The sequence below is a fragment of the Sitodiplosis mosellana genome, unplaced genomic scaffold (genome assembly GCF_009176505.1).
Source record: "Sitodiplosis mosellana isolate CC-2019 unplaced genomic scaffold, AAFC_SMos_1.0 Smas_scaffold_2, whole genome shotgun sequence".
NCBI classification, from domain to species: domain Eukaryota; kingdom Metazoa; phylum Arthropoda; class Insecta; order Diptera; family Cecidomyiidae; genus Sitodiplosis; species Sitodiplosis mosellana.
In genome coordinates, this window is record NW_022595245.1 from 7,393,082 (window position 1) to 7,415,123 (window position 22,042).

The 22,042-nt window shown below is 38.0% G+C and overlaps 1 protein-coding gene across 8 annotated transcripts in view; it reads left to right on the top strand.

Moving 5' to 3' along the window:
- The window catches only part of LOC129565231 (cGMP-dependent protein kinase, isozyme 2 forms cD4/T1/T3A/T3B), a 45,730-nt gene that overhangs the window by 13,796 nt on the left and 9,892 nt on the right, over positions 1 to 22,042 (top strand). For 3 of the 8 annotated variants that reach the window (XM_055439830.1, XM_055439831.1, XM_055439832.1), the window contains 3 exons: positions 950 to 1,440; positions 1,540 to 2,108; positions 13,323 to 13,489. In XM_055439830.1, the coding sequence (XP_055295805.1) occupies positions 1,009 to 1,440; positions 1,540 to 2,108; positions 13,323 to 13,489 (1,168 nt within the window). In that variant the 5' untranslated portion in view covers positions 950 to 1,008. Of the gene's footprint in view, positions 1 to 949; positions 1,441 to 1,539; positions 2,109 to 3,160; positions 6,429 to 7,779; positions 8,608 to 13,322; positions 13,490 to 13,640; positions 19,680 to 22,042 lie in introns of those variants that run through there. The other 5 variants (XM_055439834.1, XM_055439833.1, XM_055439837.1 and 2 more) reach the window with 5 other exon arrangements.

Genomic DNA, 22,042 nt, shown 5'->3' on the forward strand with positions numbered 1-22,042 from the left:
TGATTGATGTAAATTTAGTGTGTGAAATTTGCATGAAAACATTGCTCTCGATTAGCGATCTCTCGTCTCGGCCCAGCAGAACATTCGATCCGTGTGAAAGAATACACAACAAAGTAAACAAATCACATCCCAAGCAAAAATTCACACTGAATCGACGTCGCGTTAACATATATCTGACACTGTTCTCACACGGTTTTGAACGTCAATGCAATTTATGTTTGTATTGGACAGTGTGGAAGTCGGCCGAACTGTTTTACATTTAAAACCATGTCGCCGAAGTGTATGACCGTTGCGTTATCATGGCGAATTTCGAAACCATTTTTGGTGTCGATTCTTGATACCCGATATACTTACACTGCATCCACACGGTTATTTGAAATGATGTCAAACGGCTTCACACTCTATTATACTATAGCCACACGGTTTGACGTTCAGAACCCCGAGGGAACAGTGTCAGATATGCGTTAACGCAACGTCAATTCAATGTGAATTTTTGCTTGGGATCTTCGTTCTCTCTCTCTCAGTTCCTCTCCCCTCCTCTCTTCTTTTCTCTTTCTTTTTCACTTAAACTTTCAAAATAAGCTGGCATAATTCGAAGTGTGGTTTTGTAAATATTTTCTCAAGTCAAAATCGCGTCGAGAATTACGCATTCATGAAATGACTAAAATAAACAGACAACCGCAATTGCGAGCGCATGGAATACATTTCGAAACAATTAGAATACGTTCAAGTATCGTTCTCAATTTTTGCTTCAAAGGCAACGTCAATCTATCATCAAATGTGAAAAGTACATTTCCAAAAAACAAGCAGAAAAAAAAAACGTTTTCAATCATTAAATAGCAAACAGTCATATTGAGTTTAGAACTAGGTTAGATGATGCATAAAAGGGAGCGCAACTTTTCAACTCGAGTGTACTAATGTGAGGTCTCTTTTTTCTTTTCATTTGCAGGATTTGCGGTACGATTTTCGTTTTTTCGGTGTGCACGGGATTTTGCAAAGATTTCGTTAATGCGCGTGTGTTTTGATGGGCTGTGTTTCGCAAGTAGGCGAGCAGCCGCTGTAGACGAAGAAACGCAAACCGTTTCGGACGTTCAAGATACCGGTGGCGGTGATTGTGGTAACGGTGGTGGTGGTGGACAAACCAACCACGTATACGACGATTCATCCTGCAACAATAGCAACACAATAGCTGAACGAAATCCGGCGACGGAGTCAATAGACACCACGGATTCCAGTCACAAAATTCACAAGCATCATTGTTCGGCCTCGTCAACGGCACGATCCAAGCTACTGTCATTGCTGTCGCTTAACAATATCGATAAGAAAATTTTCTTCCTTCGCGCCAAAATGGATTCACACGATGCGCCACGAAACCATAATAATGCGAATAGCAACACATACGATATAGATTTAGTCAGTAGAAACTATAGTAATAGTGTGGTGAGTGTTTCGTTTCTCTCGTTTTCTTTCTTCTCTACACACATATGTATATCAAGTGGGTTTTAAAACGGTTCTCTTTCTTTCTCTTCATCTTTATAGACCAATAACAATAATAATGATCTAACGAAAATGGATACGACACCGACAACCATAACAAATACATCCACATCGTCGGCTCATCCGTTAATCGTCGACACGAATTCAAACGAAATGGCAACGTGCGACTCAGCATTTCCCTGTTCGCCAACCAATTTACTGCTCAACGAACGAATCGGTGATCTGTGCGTGAGCGGAACGGGTTGCCCAGCAGCAAATATGGAACACAACAGCCTAGCAAATCCATTTAGTCAAACAACGTTCACAGCGAACGGTGCAAATTTATTGAGTAGTGAAGAGCATTTGTTGCAAGTGATTCAAATTAAATCGGCCCGCATCCAGGAGCTGGAAAATTTGTTGCGATGCAAAGAGAACGAAATTGCCGAGCTAAAAAGTCATTTGGATAAATTCCAAAGTGTATTTCCGTTTAGTAGCCGCGGTCGGAAGGGCGGTGTTCACGGTGCCAATGGCCAACGACAACGGGCTCAAGGTATTTCGGCTGAGCCGCAAAGTGAAAGCTCTGTACTGGAATTGCTGCATGTCACCTTCCCCAAATATGAAAAAGATGAGCGGTAAGTGTGTTATGAACATTCATTATCTCATTTCAATCGATCGGTTGTTCGAAATGAAAGAAAGTGTAGGTTTTGTTTGAGGTGACCATCACCTAATCTCAAATTAATTGAGATTATCTATCGAAACAATTCAATCACACCAGCTTTCGTTATATGCGTCACCTTATCGCAAAACATTTTTCTTTCGCATTCAATTCACGCCGTACACAGAAGACAGCACCTTTGATAATAATATCAATTTTGTTTCGCTTCATCTCAAGGCAAATGTGGTGCATTTACGTTCATTGAAATTCATTTAAACCTGATTCATTCCGTTTGCGAATGCGAAGGATAAGCTCAATTGCAATCTTATTGTCTGCTGTGGTGCCATTGTACTCAAAAGGGCCAAACAGCCGATTTTTATAATAAACTGAAAGAAATGCTGGTCGTAATTAAATGCGAAAATTTATTGCTATTGTTTGTTTGCGTCACACAAAAGGAACGAAGGAATGAAGAGAAAACAAAAACAGAATACACAAAAAAAAACGCGCTCTCAACATATTTTGTTTAAATTCTTTTTCCGCATTCATTAGGTCACACTCATTAGAAGTATTTTACACACGATATCACTGTGTCGGGTCATTTGTGATGTGATATCGTGATTTGTTGATTTTTTTTTCTTCGTATTTTTCGCAAAATTAAAGCAATTTTAAATTCAAAATAGATTTAAAAACCATCGCGTTGATATTGTAAACAAACGGCGTGTGTTATCACATAAATACGTTGAATTGGAGCAAAGTGAGCGTTTAACACGTTCGATTCGTGTGAGAGAAAAATGTTTCGACATTTCTTTCTACAGCAACAGAAAAAAAGTGAACATGGAATGGACTGGGGCAGTGATCGTTTATATCAACGCAGCTCTTTTTTTCGTATCATACGGACAGCTTCTCCTCAATTTCATCGGATTAAATGCGAAATAATATATATCATTATCGTGGCTTTTATTCAGTTCAGTTTAGTGCGTACACGCAGACCTGTCAGCACACCGAATCATGGCCTGTAATTTAACGTCGTCAATGTGTTTGAAAAGAAATCAAAGATCCGATGCCACCACAATGGCTCCACGTTGACAGAGTAAGCACGCGATTCCACATACCAACTTCGCACTTTATATACACTCAATATTCAATACCCACCATTTTTGGCATCGCATCTCACATTTTATAAAAATCACGCCGTGATTGGGTCGAAATCTCACCAAATTAATCGACAGAGAGAGAGAGAGAGAGGGAGAGAGAGAGAGAGAGAGAGAGAGAAAATGTTGATATGAAAAATGCCAGAGACCACAAAAACCGCTATCTTAAATCATGTGAATAATATGAATATGACATTTTAATTAGCTGTTCGATTGATATTTATTACATACAGAAAGGCGCGTACAGCCGTGTCGTACAAAATCAGTGCGTCCAAATCGTAAAAGTGCAACACAGCGCTTAATATCACCACACGTTTACTGCCGACCGTTGGCAACGGATCTCGCTCCATTCACGAAATTGAAAAAATCAAATCCAATAAATAATTTATGATATATGCAACGACTCTTGCTAATGATTATGCGTTGCATTTTTATGCATGCCCCCAATGAATATTGGTGCAATTTTTCAATTCAAATGTTCGCGAATTTTATATATACGCACCGTGTGCAGAGCACTCGGTTTTTCATCGTTTTCCACCGTTATAATTATGTGTGCGACCGCGCGGCAGTATTTACTTTCCAGCCGAGTCGGCTTTGGTTAATACAATTAATACAGACGCACCGTAGTAATATATGTCAAGCAAATTGAAACCGGCATTTCGACGGAGGTTACCACCTCAATGAAAGATTCTCTTTAATTGTTCGGCTGCTTATTGCAATCTCTCATGGGTCCAGAAAAAAGACTCTGATATCGAAAAAACTGCAGAAGTCACGTACGCACTCGAAAATGACGGATTTTTATCGGTCATAATATTTGGGCAGACAGGCAATTAAGGTTCATTCTTATTCAAAATAAATTATGCTCAGAGCAGCGCCTTCGTTTCAAGTAATGATTTGTGTGTGGTGCGGCTGCCGTAGGTCAAAATCTCACAAAATTGCCTGGCACACGGTGTATAGCTGAAACTCGGTCTGTCTGGCTGGGCTGCGTTGAAAAGTCTGAAAAAAACGGCAGACAGACGGTGAACAACGCAATGAGTATGCGCTTGCCAGAGTCAATTTAAATGATCTGTAATGAACAATGAACTATTCAACAAATTATTCTGTGCGCCCTCTCATTCAACAATTCAGTGTCTGTCGATTGGGTTGTGTGTCGATTGTAAAACATGTTGCCGTTTTTCGCGTTCGTAATTAATATGTTGTAAGTTGAACATAACAACGCTGCATACACAGAGAGCAAGAGAAGCGATAAAAAAAAGTCATGCGTTCGCGCATAATAAATACATTTGTGCCACGCAAAAGTCCTACGTACGTCTCTCCGTTGCACTCTCTAAGTCAGCCCAAACTGATCGATGACTATTTTCATAGAGCAAAACGATCAATAAAATACAATGCAGCATAAAATATGCAGCAAACGAGACTTTTACTCTTTTTTTTAATGTAATGCAAAATTTGCTCTTAGGCTAATTTATTTCTATATAGATTGTGTGCTCTGTTGTTGTTGCTGCTGTTGTTGTCTTGTCGCTGTGTTCCGTGCTGCGCGATAGATTTAATTGAAACGCACGGCACGCGTGTGTCGTTCGACAATGTAGCCGCTGAAAAGTCAATTTGAAAAATTGCAATCGAAACTGAAGCAGACAATTATAAATAGCATTTTGTTTGATGCTGTCGAATTCAGATGTTTCCACTTATTTTGTCGGAGAGCAATTGGCAGCCATTGATCATTTGTAGCCTATACGCGCGCTCACGCACACTCGTCACATTTGCAACATTCACGATAATCTGACACGCAGCAAAAGAACGAATGAGAGCTAAAAGCATCGACTCGTCGCCACCGCGGCCGTCGTCGATGTCGTTGTTTGCTCGAACTAACGGCGATCATGTTTTTCAAGAACACAATTTAATAAGACGATCTTTCTATACAATTACCTGCAAAACGACAGCTAAGCACTTTTGATTTTGTGTTGTTGTTGCTGTTTTTCGCGTTTCTTTTTCTTGCTTGTGCACAAAATGAATACGAGCGAATTTCTATTCCGTCGATATATAGGCAGCCAATGAATTTGTATGTACACAAGTGTGTTTGGTTGTTATGTAGGCTGTTCACCTATGTACACAATGTATTCAGCTCATTTTTCTGGTTTTTTTTTGTCGTGTGTACGTTTGTTTCGTTCAGTTTTTTCTTCGTCTTTTTCACATTTCGTCGATCAGTGCAGCCTATAAATCATTTTTAAGGTGCGAAAGAGCAACCGTGAAAACTGTGTGTACTCATGACACACACACACACACACACACACACACATAACACTCAATTGTGCTCTTCCTTTTTCATGGAGCTTGTTTCGTTAAGAGAAAAAAAAAACGAACACTGGAACAAACAATATATACAGTATAAAACAATATCTCCGACGAAAATCTAAGCGTGCATCCAACACACAGTTGAGAAACGTAATGATGGCAACGACAGAAACAGGGGGGCCGGCAAATGTGTTGGTTGCTTAGGCCGATGTTTGTTTACATTTGTATTGAGTATCATATCTATTTGCCGCTGCTTAAACGCGCTAAACCAGTCAATGTAACAACGAGCCAGTGCTACCAAGCAGCTGAACGCTGAAAAATCAAGCATTTACATTGACTGACATAGTTCAACAATATTTATCTATGTCTTTTTTAAGACATACTCAAATTATTTAGCGCACCTTACATTCAGTATGATTTAGTGGCTGCTGCAGTTCGCACACACAATACAATCGAAAGAGATTTATTTGTTGGTCGGTCGCTCGCATCGAGCGAGATTCGTCGAAACATTTGGTGAACCACAAAGAAATAAAACAGAAGTAAAATTACTCAGAAAAGATATACGTCGAAGAACCACTGTGTGAAAACATCGTAGAACCACTAACCGAAATTTCAATCACGTTCACTGTGTTGTGTGACTCAGTCATGTGCAGTGTGCGCGTCAAGTGTGGTCATAATTTGTCTGCGATTAATTGAAAATAAAAACTGTCACTTTTGTTTATGTTTCACTGTAATTTAACGTTTTATTCACTTTACCGTAAAACTTTGCCGCTTTGTCACTACCACACCATCGTTGGTGACAATACAAAAATCGTAAAAAAAAGAGAATTGAATATAAAAAAGTGTTGTGCATGGTATAACGGCAAAAATAGATGTGATTTAGGACGTACTCTCCCCGGTTGATTGTATTTATCAACAAATTTTGTTGTTTTGGAGTTGATTTTGGCATCGAATTTGGTCTAATAAATATTTTACGTTTTTTCGGTTGGCGTTGAAATGACGACGCCGAATCGAAGAAGTGAAATATCAACCGTATTTTTTCTACGCTGAACTTGCGCGAATTAAAGCGAAAAATTACGTAAATTGCACACACCGAGCAGTTAAGATTGCATTCGAGGTCGAGCGCTCGAGAATGTTTCGTGCAAACGAGCTTTAATCTTCTCTTTGACGACGCTTTTTTTGTTGCTTCTTCTTCTTCTTCTTCTTCTGTGCAATTCCTTCGTCCGTCGAATGCAATAAAAGTTTTCACAACACTTTTGTGGGCATCTCTCTTTCGTTTGGCCTTTCTAATTTTAGAGGAATCAACGAACAGATGCACATTCATCATATCTTGCACACCGTTGCGCTTGAGTTCAAACGAGAGCGAATAGACGAGTAAGCAACAAATAAATCGGAAACTAAAAATAAATAAACCGCTTCAATGTCTATTGCACGCACGCAATTGCAAATAACAAATATAATAAAGGCCATCATTATAATGATGAAAACTTATTTAAAATCGAAATCGGAACAGCGATTTGTTTGAATGTTTTTCTCTCCACCGTCGAAATTGATTACATGTAAACAATTTTTGCTGACTGAGCTAATTGAATATTGGTTTCGAAAATGGTTCAGGTTAAATCAATTTAAATGTGCGCAAATAGAATTATCGATTTCCAAAGCGACATAATTTTGGCTTTCGTTCAAACGGCTGCCAATTTTTTTTTTTGAATACACAATAAGTAGCTGACAATAAAAAAAATAATAATCACCGAGTGAAGCAAATGAAAACACTTGTGAACCGATTTACTTTAATTATGGCATTGGAAATTTTCTATTCCCCCAGTCGTTTCTATAAATTGGGTGGCATGTATGAGCAGCAGTGTCATTCGAAGACAAAGAAGATGAGTAAGCTGCTTCTAAGCAAATCGAAATCATTATTCAAACGAACAGTTGCAAAACAATTGAACTTGATTAAATATTTTGTATTAAATTATCTTATCTCGGACATTGTCAAGTCGACGTTTATCAGTAGCTAAGAATAAAATAATAAGACAGAAGCGAAGATTCAAAGTTTATTCAAAAAGTTTCCGTTTTATGATTTAAAAATCATTTCAATCGAATCTGTCGGCTGGTGCACAATCCGAACGCTGTTTGAAAGTGAAATCACTAGCCAATCGATATGAAATCGACTCCATGACAAATAAAAGCATTCGCATTTTCCAGCTAAAGACGCATTGCGAACAATTGTACAAAGTGAATCGTGCGTGTGTGTATGTGCGTGTAAATGAATCGATTTAAAACCATGAGTGCATCAAAGACAGCAGTGAAAAATCAACCGCATTCAAAACGTGACGACGCGACCGTGTTATCTTTGCGCGAAGAATTGCAATTGCTGTACAAGTCGTTGCAGCGCAAAAATGACGAATTGATTGCCCTCGAGAGAATCATTCTCGAGCGTGACACAACCATAAATGGGCTGCATAAAGAGTGTCAGCGGATGGTTGGTGGTGGCTCTCAAACAGTGAAACGTATGAGCGGCGGCGGTGGCAATACAACGGTGCCAAAATCATTTTCATCAAACATTGAGAGTGATCGATTGGCGAAACAAAGTGCGATCGCTTCGGAGCGCAGCGATTCATCGTTGACAGCAAAAATGTCGGACGTCGAACAGATTCACGAGCAAAATGAAACCATCAAAGAGTTGAATGAAAAAGTATTGCGTCTGTCACGAAATCTGAATGTAATTCAACGCCATTTGGAGTCGCGCGAAGAGCGTATCGTTGAGTTGCAAACGGAAATTGATAAATTCCGACAAATTGTACGGCCCATTACGCAGGCAATGGTTGGCCAGAAGAAAAAATGTAGCTGCATGGAAGAATGGAATAATTGCATCAGTGGCATTGGTGATTGGTCGCCGGGCGTTGAATCGACACGAGTCCTTCCGGTGGCCGAACCACGCATCAAACGACAAGCCATCAGCGCCGAACCACTGTCAGCACTCGCACAAATCTCCGACGAAGACGGACTTGTTCGAATACCAAAGTCCAGTTTGTAAGTGAAAAATCAATCATCTTCTGATCATATTTCCAAGGGAACCTAAGACATAGAGAGAGGAACAATAAAAGCACAGCAAAACTTTCATGGCCAATATAAATTCTCACACCCATACAGATTTCTAATTAAAAAGGAGGAAAACTAACAGACGAACGAACAAAAAAGACACAGTACCAATAAATTCTATTTAATACACCAAATATGATTGCAATTAGAGCTGCCGCTCATTTGATTTATATGATTCAGCAGCGACGTACGGTTTCGCTTGGGCGAAACGAGTTATTCTCACTTGCTGCCGATTGCAATTTTCATTTCAAAGCTTTTTTTCATGTGTGTTTTGTAGCTTTGTTTCGCCGATCGGGCAATTCGATTAATATTTTTAACGAATTAATGTTCGAAGTGAAATATAATTAAATTGTGACATTGTCACATCAAATCCACTTATTCGATTTTTGCACGTATTTTATTGCGCTCAAATGACATTCCGACACAATTCATATCTGTTTGTATTTAGCGGAGACAGACGAAATGAAACGAATAGAGAAAAAAAAAACTGTCGGTAAACAGAGCACTCGCGCTAACACACAAAAATTATTGGATTCAAATCAAAGTGTTGAAAATACAGTTGGGTGTGAATGTCAAATGGGTGTTTGTTTTAATCAATAAATCTTAGTTTTTGTACTCATTTCGCTTCGGTTGCTGCTTGCTCCTATGCGTGTGTGTATGTGTGTGTGACAATATTTGCGTTGTGTGCCCATTGGCAGTCAAAGTGAAGAAAAAGAGAGAAAAAAACTGAAATCAGAACTGAAAAACTAATTTATTTTCTGATCATAAATTCCACATTTCAAGAATATCGTTTGATTTTTTTTATTCTCGTTCTCGTCATATAAATCAAAATATCGCATTCTTTGCATTCAACTCATTTAATAATACGATCGCAGCAATATTCATTCCAGACAGCTAAACAAATTATAACAAATCTTCATGTGAAGTGTGAAAAACGGTGCACTTTGAGTGAGCTTTGTACCCCACAACAATCGCATCTAATGATCCAACTCGTATCAGTATCGAATGATGAGCAATGTTGAAACAAGTCGGAAAATTGAACAATTTTACACAATGACGTGCTGTAGACGCAATTGTTTATGAAGAGAATCATTAATTGATGTTGTTCCGGTGTCAAGCTTTTTCCGTTTTTCTTACTTATGTACTTGACCTACGGCATATTAATTAAACAAAAAAAAAATACACAATGCTAATTGTTTGTAATTACATACTTCCCAAGAGTTGTTGAAAGCGTTTTATTCGTTGTTTCATTCGCATTCAACCGCTGAAGATTTTAATAACACGTACAGTTTCTCTCTCTCTCTCTTTCTCTCTCGTGGCTGGTGTTATTTATACGCTTTTAAATATCCACTTGATACTTTACACTCGATGGCAATCAATCGAAATTTTGCCACCTTGTGCGAAAGCAAAAAACACACGATTCGTCTTGACGTGATGATTAACACGATATTTTATTTATCGGGTCTGGCAATCTGTCGCTTTGTGTGTCCTTTTAATAAACACACTGTGTTTTAGATTCTCAAGAATCGACTTGCACCAGAGAGAGAGAGAGAGAGAGATAAAAAAAACAAACATCAACCGCTCATCGAAAAACTCTCAATAATTTCACATCGTAAATATCGCGTATAAAATTTTATTTATAAATTACCAATAAATGTGGAAAAAAAATCGAGAAAAAAAACCTGTGTGAAGTCAATCGGAGACAGTCTCCGATCACATTCACTGTATTTATATGGATCGAGCAAGCGAGAGTATGTCGTGCAACTAACAAAAATAAATCAATAAAAATAAAATGATTAAATTAAATTCAGATTTAAATTATGCAATTTATTTTGCAATATAATTCCGAATGCGATGAGAGGTGAGCGCTGGATGAAAGAAAAAAAAACCAAACAAACAACAGCAAGAAATGAATAAAAACCGTATGCGGCGACTTCTACTGAAAATCAATCCGTAGCCGACAAAAAGCAAACGTCGTCAATTTGAAAATTGCATTTGGGAAACGTTTTACGGCGTTGGGCTGTTTTGTGGTGTTGTCAGTATAGTCGTTGTGCACCGTTTTTACTACTACTGCTGCTATTGCTGTTGTTGTTGCAGCAGCTCTAGTTACTTCGGACTGAATGTCCGATTTTTTTTTGTCTGTTGTTCATGAAGCGAATGGCGCGTGAAAAAAGATAGTCGCGTTTCGCGAATTAAATGTAATAAATGTGTACCAAAAGCGATAGGCATCGACAGATCAGCAGATACATGAAATTCTATTTGAGATCAAGATACGCAAACGACACAACAGCAACAACGAAGAAAAAAACATACACTCACAATATCCATCTATCGCTTTGATTGTAAATGAGAAAATGTTGTTCGAATTACATTATGAAATCAATTGGGTTTTGTGTGCTGCGTTTTTTTCCCAATCGTTTCTCTGTTTTTTTTCCTTCTCTTCTCAAGCATTTAATGAATTCATAAAAATTTTATGTGTAATAATATTTATCCGCAGATCGGCATCACTTTTTCCACACGCACAAGAATCTATTTTAGAATGTATGCGATTGGATATCGCTTTCGTTTTACGAGAGCTAGCAAAAAAGAGCTCAGCGTTGGAATTATCTAATCGTTTCAGGGTTTTTCTTTTGCAATTTCCTTTGCTAAATGAAAAGCACGTGCCTAATTTCAGGTACATTTTGTGTACTGTTCAATGCGATCCCGAGTCATAAACACCAAATGGGATCAATTGAAGAGAAATTTGCGCGTTGGTTGGTCCTGTTTTGTATCCGCTCTCACTCTCTCAAGTGCCTTCATTCAAATTGTAATTTTTTCAATTGAAATGCAAAAAAGTACCCAAGCCGCGCGCACCACCACATCATGATCCGCCTAATGTGATCTCTGTTCGGTTCGACTGCAAGCGCCAATTATATTTAATGCCGTTTTTCACAGTGAATGAAATCAATTGTTCTTTGATCTAATCTCTTCGTGCGCTTGTGCTGCTTTTTTATTGCTAGAGACAGCATATTTTTTTAGTGTATCACATACATCAAACAGAGCAACAACAAAAAATGTGCGCCAACGCGCAATCGATTCAATTCATACACAAAACGACACACCATTTACAACCAATTTGTTTGTATAAACATGCAAATTTTTCGACACACAAAATAATTAAAATAATATACGATCCGCTTGAAATGTCATACAATTACTCTATTTGATTCAGTCGATCATAATGCGCGCACCGCGCGTCACGCGCACACAATGCATAAATAATCTAAATGAATTCAGTATTTCGGTATTCACAGAGAGTGGAATGTTTTAAAAGAAGCCGTTGTTTTCGTCTCTTGAATATAAATCTCCAGTCGAAATGTAACACGTTACGCTTTAATTAACGAATCAAAATGAATTTCATATTGGTCGCACGATGCACGTGATAGTGACAACAATTAATCATCAATCGATTCGCCATGCTGTTGCGATTCGCCATGGAATTGATATCAAATTGAATTCAATCAAGCGCGTATTGCCGGCATCGAACACGACATGTCAGATATCGCACACAGTGTGTGTAGTGTTGCTGTGGCATCAAATGTCCTTGAGAATAGTTTAAAATTAATAAAAATTATTTATTAATGGCTTTCAGGCGAAACCGAAACAAAAAAATCGCACACGCAAACGGCTCGTCGAAAGGAGCGTGTAATTTTCATATAAATATAAAAGCATTTTTGCTCGGAATTAACAAGAAATGATAATAATAATTATTGCTTACGTTTATTGGTATAATTTGCACTGTGATACACACACTGAGAGAGAGAGAGAGCAAAAACAGCTCATTTATCATCTTTCGATGCAAAACTGTGTGGTTCTCTTATTTACGTGCGAATGCGCCTGCTCTTTGGGTTTGGGTGATCGATCGCGATCGCGAATATCAACGAGCGAGCAAGCAAGCAAACAAATCAACGAAATTAATGTCTTCATGGCTGGCAATCAAATCGATATATACCGTGCATACTTCCAATTACACCTTTAAATTGAGCGCAATTACTTCATTTTGAATTTAACCTATTCGATGCAGAAACAGTTAAATCAACGATCACTAACGGTCATTTCTCAAAATTAATTAGCCCAACTCGAGCGATCAACGCACAACAAACAGCAGCTCGAGCGATACCATTCAATCGCACCTAGTCAACCGCATCGAATTGCTAATTTATGCAATTCGTTGGTATTTTATCGTCATTAATGATTCGATTGACTATAACAAATTTTTGTGTGTTTTTTCTCTCTTACATTTTGCAAATGAATTACATCGATCTGATCTAATCTGTTGCGATAAATTAAATATGGTGTCGTTTCATTGTGATGATATGATAGTTTTGGCGATGTCACTTGATTACTTTTCTCCTTCTAAATGAAGGAATGAATGAAGTTGATCTTGTGGAAGAAAGTGCCGCGAAAATTGATGAAAGAAACAAACAGAAAGCAAAACTGGAATTTAAACGCCGTAAAGTCAGCAAATGCAAAATACACTGGCATCGAGTGTAGTCTAACTTCAGGGGCTTGCAATATTACTTCATTTCGAACACACCTGAATATCGTTACGTTGTACGGTTTTTTGTAAATACTAATGCTGTTTTATTTTTATACACTCAAACCAGATCTCGTGAGCTCATCAAGTCGGCAATTTTGGACAATGATTTCATGAAAAACTTGGATATGAATCAAATTCGTGAGATCGTCGATTGCATGTACCCAGTTCAATATGCCGCCAAGAGTCTTATCATCAAAGAGGGTGATGTCGGTAGCATTGTTTACGTCATGGAAGGTAAGTTTTTTTTTTTGATTTCCTCTATGCTCTTAACCTGTTACACATCCAAAAATAGATCATCAGCAGTTCCGAAATTCCAATACAAAGTATTCTAACCAAATTTTTTCGAGTTTGTTGTCAGACGGATTCCGTCTGATGGAATGATAACAATGAAAACACGAAATATATTTCAAAACACTTGCGTAAAATAAATATCAATAGTTTCAGTCTCTTTCCGCCTTGTGTTTATGTAAATCGCAAGATATTTGCGTTCGATCGTATTGTGGAATCCACATATTGAAACGCAAGCCTGGTTGTTTGGATGTACGTTAGTAATTAAACAAATTCGAGGAATTTTAGTGCATAAACACGGGCACGTAACCGGATTACTACTTTGGCTTATGTAAAAAAAAAGATTCTGTTGTAAATAGAAAAGTTTTGAATAGAAAACCAAAAAAAAGCTTCCACCGGCTCAAACAGCGAGGCTATTTTGCATGAAGTATGGTACACAACACACACACAATGTATATGGCGATGCGCTCCACAGCTTGATGGTATAATGACGTGAAAACATCGAATTATGCGGTTTTGTGAGTCTGAAATCAAAATCTGCGTGCATTGACGCGTCAGGTCTTTCGATGTTTGAACACCATTCGTAACTGCACAGCTCAATTGATGTTTGTTGTTTTTTTCCTTTTGTTTGGATATACTACTTCATTATTTATTTGTATCTATTTTGTATTTCTGCTGCAATGATTAATCGGGCTGTTCTTTTCTTTGTTTGTTTTGTTTTGTTTAGTTTTGTTCGCATTGAATCGCACAATATTTTTGTTTTTGTTGCGATGGAAAGTTTTTCAGCCATTTTCTAGATAAATATAAAAACAACAGATATATAAATTGCAATTTGTTATGATGTACCACATCTTAATGTCGGCAATAAAGTGAATCGAACGTCAAATATACAAATTATTTGCCGTTCGCTTTCCGGCGCGTACTTACTCACTTTCGCATACACATAGGCACTGTTCCAAACTGCATTAAAGCAAACGGCATTTTATTGTTTTCAATTTTTTCGTTTTTCTTTGCTCATTTTGATGCGCTTTTATTATCTAAATGACTTTTCTTTATTTCGCTGTAACACGGAAAGGTAAATGTAAATGTAAATGTAAATGCAAACCATCTTCCAGATTGCATTTTAATTCAATTAAAAAAAACTGACTGTCGAAAAAAGCAACGACGAAGAAATAACCGCAACGATGCCAAGAAATGCAACACACTCGGTGTAATGGATACACAAACCGAATTCGATTGCAATGTTTGTGGTAAAATGAGCCTCAACAGGTTAAACGTCTGCATGAAATGGCAATCAATTATACCGTGTGCTCGGTGTATGCTTGTGTTTGTGTGTACTTTTTTCTACTCATCGATTTTGCCGCTTGAGCAAAAAGGGAAAAAAAACTGCATCAGTTTGGCGTTGCGTTCCGTTCATGCACACACAGAGAGCAATGTTCAATGGTTTGCGTCCAAGTGTGGCATTTATCTGTGTCAAAGAAAGCAGTCAAGCTATTTATCGACACGATTGATTTGATTATGATAGCGTTTAGCTGAAACGTACTTTAAAGAGGCTATCAACGCATTGTAAACATTCACACAATTGAACCATTCATCTCGTTTAACAAAGCACTTGGGCCGCTGTACGATTAGGATGGATCGAAATCAAGTACAACATGAATCGAAGACAAAAAAAATCCAGCGTTTAAGCGAATGATTTAGGCAAATTAGAAAATACCACGACCCCAAACAATTATCATATGACCGGGCAGCATTGAATTTTCAAGTTATTTTTAGTTGGCTCAGGCCCGCAGCAATCGCGAACAATTTCAATGTGTGAAATGATGAATTTCCAGCGCTTTAAAACACGTTGATTATGGAAGCAGCAAAGAAGCAACCATAATGTTCAATGAATATTATGTGTTTGAATGCCGACTGCCTGTGTGCATCGACTTGTTTATGCGTCAACATTGTGATTTGTGACCGTGTTGTGCTTGAACATCAACTCTCGATTGGCATTCGAGTTTGGTGTTTTTTTGTTTTCTTCTAACCAAAATCCAGCGTTGGTAACGTAAAAAAGTTGCATTACTTTCGCTTTTCTAGCGCACATCTTCGGATGCCATCCAGACCGGTAGAAAGGTCTTGCACCGCAAACACAGTCAGACTCATCCATGCCATTGGCAAGTGCAACAGTATGAGGAGAGAGAGAGAGAAAAGAGTGGTTAGAGAAAACAGGTTCTTGGGTCGCACACTTTACGTGCGCTTATATTGAATACACGGTCGCTACTTAATTTATCACTCTTCGGTTAGATGATATTCTATAATAGCGTTATGGTAATTGTCCATTGGAAAAAGATGTGCACAGTTGAATTTCTGGTTGTCGCATAAATTATGATCGAAAGGAAAAATTGAAAGTGACAGACTATTTAATGAACGGCAGCAACAACAAAAACCGAAGAAAAAACTAATTTCACTTGTTGCGAATGAATAAAATCGCATTTACAACTTTCAAATAATTCCTTTTTCAATAAACGATGACTTTGTCCATGCGTTGAAAGGTGTACGTGTAGACTGGAAATTGCGCATGATTTGCAAATGACTTTCAATGTTTGTCTAACATATTGAACTTTGCATGGAATAAATATTCAGGCATTCAATCGCTCAACGATACATTCACCTTTTCGCATTGATTCCGGTGAGGCGAATGATGAGGTTTTTTTTCATAATTTATGATTGAAAAACGTTCAGAAAGAAATATACGCATACATTGCGAGCCACACACATTCATTCATTGCGAGCGAGCCCATGATCGTTCACGGACTTTTTTTCGTTCGAACAAATATTACGCTTTTTGGGCGATGCATTTCTCTTTGCGCTGCTGCAGCTCCGAAACTCGATTTATTTTTACATTGCTCAAACACACCGAAGCGAGAGCACAAGTTGAACACGATATTTCGCACATTGAACTCAATACCATATGATTTTTTTGCCATTGCAGCCGTTGTCGTTGTCGGTCACCACCGCCGAAACACACACATACACGAACACTAAGTCGCAAGTAGAGAAAAAGAGAGCCCATTCCAGTCTTCGTCGAAGCAAAGCATCGTTCGTTTTGACCATGGCTCTCACTCTCTCGCCGAGTGATCGATACGAATGTGTGTGTGAGTGTATGTGATTCGATGTGTATTGAGAGCACGCTCGCTGTGCTGCTCGTTCAATCGGCGATCTCTTTAGTCGTGCTTTGCACGTCGAGCACAACGCGCATACACATAATCTCAAGACGATTGTTGCTCGATTTTTTCTGTACTGTCCATACCATTTGTTATTGTATGATTTGGTGTTTGATACATTGTGAACTTTACGATTGATATTTCGGGATTTCCTGTCACGGTTCAGTTCGATGAATTTACACTAAAGAGTTTGATAAGAAGCAGAAAGTGTTGCACGATTTTTCATCATCAACAGTTCAACGTCACACTATACACAGATTAGCTTTCTTATTTTCTGCATGAAATTGTGTGCAATTGTGAATGTAATAAATATATCGAGAAAAAAAAACCTGAATCGAAAATTTAATTGCATACGGAGCGAATTTGTTCAAGGAACAACAATAACAACGTACAAAATACAGAGTCTCCGATCATTGCATATTCAAGTGAACGTGTAGTTTATGTGCGTGATCGAACGTTTAAGAGATTTAGCGCGCTTTGTGTGACGAAGGCGTGGAGCACCGTGCTCATTTCGGAATTTTTGTGGCTTGACGAAAAAATAGCAACACAGTGCAATTCACACTGTAAAGACAAGAACTCTATTTAAAATAGCATCGAGCTGCGATTTGAGGACTTGAATAAACAACAGCAAATCGAAGAAGAAAAAAAAACAAAAACAAAAACCAGAAACATATCATATTGATTTTGAAATTTTACTGGTTTCTTCACCATACCCATTATTCGTGCATCTGTCGTCTTGTGTGCTTTAGTGCGCTGTTAACATGTAACACAAAGGCAACAACAAAACAACAACTCAGCTAAATGTCTTCTGAAACAAAGCGAGCCAGAGAGAGAATGAATATGAGTGTTTTTGCTTCAGCATGTAAATTATAAACTATATAATGAAATGTCAGAGATCAACGAATTTTATTGAAACAACTGGCGAGATAACATAAATGTGGCTCAACATTTCGAACGTCGTATTTCATTATTACTTCGATGGGCTGAAACAAAGTATATCAGTTTGAAATTCCAAAGTTTTGATTACTTTCAGTTTGTTCGAGTTCAGTTATTTCTAATCGACGCATAAAAACGGTGAACTCATCAAAAATGGGAATTCGATTTGGAAATTGTGTGCGTGTAAGAGTGTGAGTGAGTGTGTTTTCATCATTTTTAGACAGACACTGAATACATATTGTTTCGCTATAACGAGCGTACGATTTCGAAACTGAAAATTAAACTGAACACCCTGAATGGAGTGTAAAAATTGAAGAATATTGAACAACAATCTCAATTTGCTTTGAAAGTTTGTTCGTTGTGTTGAAATTACTTTGTTTTCCCGATCAAAATGCGTATTTGTCATTATCCAGGTCGTGTTGTTGACGCAACACTATCGCTCGATCAGAAGAGTCCCATGGAGATGCTGTACCAAAATAATTGGTTGAATGCCGATAAAACGATTAAGACAATCGGCCGAAATTCGGCGGCCATTCGAAATAGTCGATTCAACAATGATGTAATATCATCGCCCAATAATCAGTACCGCAACGAATCACTTGATCGAAAATACTTCAGCCACTCATCTGGATCATCGAGTGCTCCGCAAAGTTCATCGGAGGATGAAAATCGACGGAGCAGTCAATCGTCGCTCAGCCGATACCAAGTGACACTGGAGGAAATGCAGAAATTAGATATGAATCAGCCAAACGAATTGTTCCGAAAGACAATGCGCAATTTAAACGGCTACAAACCGTCGACCATACGACAGAAACATCGCCGTAATTACGATGGCTGGGACGAATTGAAAGAGAAAGCAATCGATGAAGAATCTAAACATAGCAATAATAACAACGGTGATTGGCAATCGAACGGTTATAAATACGATGCACTTGAAAATAATCAAGTTATTTTAATACCGAAAATTATGCGATCGCAAACGATGCGCTGCACATCATCGGGCGTGCCGAATGGCAACAGCCAAAAAACGAACGGTGTGAACATCCGCAATGTATTTAATCAACAAGATCAGGAAAAAATGGCTAAAATGCCAACAGCCACCATAAACAAGAATTTTAATCGATTCAAACGAAGCAATTTGCCAACAGCAACCGTTCAAAATGGCATCGATAACGTCACTGAGGTGACCAAGCTAAACCAGAATGAGAATACGAACGGAACGGGGAACGGGAATGCCAATGGGAATAGGAATGAGTATATAATTCCTAGTAATTTTTCGCAATTCACAATGAAATCGAATGGTAACATAAAAACGGAACAAAAACCAAATGGAATATGTGATAATGAGCTATCGAATGGTAAAAGCAACAAGAAGCCATTGTTTCGGGCAAAGAGTGTACGCATTAATCCGACACCATTGCAAGATGTCTTTTTCGATCGAATGCATACCGATCGAAATGGGTGCAACGAGACAAATGGCATTTTAACCAATTGTGATAAGCGACAAAGTGCGCCGGTGAATTTGCACCACCAACAACTACAACAGCAGCAGCACCAGCAACAAAAGTTGCCTCGGCTCACATCAATCATGAAAAAGAGACCAATTGTGATACCAGAACGACCTCCCGAACAAACAGCAATAAAAGACAAAAAAATCCTCGATCAATGGTTCAATTTTCAGCAGAAAACGAGAAAAGAACACCCGGATGAGAGTAAACATCAAAACGCCGTGGCAAATAATAGCATAAAAGAAGAGGAGAAACATTCATCGACATCGTCATTGTCATCGATTTCGAGCAGCTGTGGTGATTGTAATTCGAACGTTTCGGATTTTAGTATACCCAGACCGAGACTCATAGTGCCAGTGCATACGTATGCACGCAAACGACGTACTGGAAATTTGATCCAGAATCAAACAGGTGATCATGATCACAACGATGGCAACGCTGTCGTTGTCGAACAACCGCGTAACTCGAGAAATAGAAAAAATGGTAAGCGTTTCGAAAAGTTCACATTTCGATCGATCATATTAAAATTATGTGGTTTTTTTTTCATTCGTTCGTCTGTCGAAATCGATTTCAACGTACATCACACACACATGTGATTCAAACTGATTTCGGTTTGTCAAATTTCAAAACCAAATCAGCCGTATCTAAAAATTCAGTTATGATTATTTTCTGATAAGTCACCGGGTTTCTGTTTGTTTGTTTTTTGTGTGCGTTTGTGTGCCCCTTTGTCGTTACTCTTGATCGAAGTTCCGTGTTAGCCTCAAGCTGCGAGCTGTGAGTAATCGATTAATATTTTTTTTTTCTCCTACAAAGCCAACACAAACGAAACACCTTTGAACAAATTTCTGTGCTGAAATTATACTGGTTGAGTGTATAATCGAAAGTGCGAAACCCAAAGAATTACGTCATTTGCGATTTAATTCTGTGCAAGGCGAGCGCGAGCGCGCTAAAACGCAAACGCAAAGTGCCCATGCAAGGCACAATTCATAATAATTCAACCAATATTGTACGGTTGTGGTCTGTAGCATTTCTATGACAGTCGGTGCGTCTATATATATTACATACAAAGCCCACTAATAATGTTCACCACCAAATTGACCAACTTGATCCGCAATGTAATTTTAGCAGCAAGAAACATTTTGATTCATCATACTTTCCGTTTGTCCGCTCTCAAGATCTCTGATTTCTGTTGCCGCCACCACCGCCGTCGCCGTCCGACAATACTTTGTCTTGGCGAAGGTTATATGATTAATTTATGCATAAATAAGCCAATTTATGGATACTGAATGGCTGAAATACAACCAGAACGGGATAGACAACAAAATCAGCAATAATAATGCCATTCTCTTCGTTCGTTGGAACGAATTTATACCACGCCGTTTTTTTTTTATTCTAGCGCAGCAATTCCAACACGGCACAGTGTTGTTAATATGGCACAGAACTTGATTCTTTACATTTCAAACTCCGCTTTTTTTTATTTGCATAATTTCCGAATAAACTGGTTTCAAATCAAATCAACTTGGTTTACACAAGATATGAGTTGAAATTCTTCTTTTTCCGTAAGTTTTTATGTATTCATTAGAAATTTCCGTTCGCCCAAACGTTTTTTTATGTGGTGTTCGCCGAACACTGTTTGGTGTTCGGCGTTCTCTGTTCGCACACTTATTAAATGTCATTTCGATGATACTCCAGACCATACCATTTCACTCGTTTCTCTAGTTTTAGTTAATTTTTCAACGTAGTTATTCAAATCAAGAGTCACAGTAGCAGTAAAAAAACACATTCAATTTATTAATAGATTTTGTCGTTTTTGCATGTTGCGCATGCATTCCCGTTATCAAGATTTTAGTTATCATACCGGTATGGCACACTTAAACATTTCACCACAAAACGTTCGTTCAAAATAAATAAATATTACATCGATTGCATCCTTAACCCAAAAACGCGACAAACCATAGCACGACGACTGCTATTTACGAGTGAATACGGAATTATTTGGTTGAATCAATATGTCATGAGAATTTATACGGAACTCACACGTACGTAATAGACAACAAAAAAATATCTGCAAACAACAATTGTACACACGAATTCATGCAATTGTACATGCGTCATGCGTCAATTTATCATTTAAATCGGTCGTCATATCGAAAACATTTATCATCGTTTAATGCGTGTGAAAATGAATGTTTTTCGTAATTGCAATGACGATCGATATTCTCACATTTCTTCGCGTTCATGTTACTTGCAAACGTAATAATAGACTCATTCCAAGAATTTCCATCACCTATTTCAGCCTCAAAATTTCGAAATTGTTGCAGATATATGACCAGCTGCCGCTTGTAATCATGATCAATACAAGCGGAGAAAATTCATAAGAGAAACTGAAATTAAACATCGCGGAAAGTGTTTTCGTTTTTGTAACAAAAAAAAGCATGCTTAATATAAATATAAGTGATGTATTTTCTTCACCTTACTTTCAAAAGAAGCAGAAAAAACGCCCGGAAACCAAACGTACGTAATCTTCGCGTAATTGTTTCTTTTCATATGTATTTAAATATTTGTCTCGCTCGTACGAAAATGCCAAGCGGAAAAAAGCGCATAATTAATAACATATTTGTCTTTTGCATATGTATCGTGCGGTAAACAACAAAGAGCACCGTTCATTTGAACGGTCCGAATTTTATGTAATACCAATAAAAGGTGTAAATATCTACGCTGTCTAAAAAACCCAGCAAAAAGAATACGGTTTATTTGTTTGAAACAAATGAAAAACACTTTACTCGCGTTTGACAGTGTCAAGTGAATGCAATCATAGTAGTTTTTTCTTGGTTTTTGTTCGACTA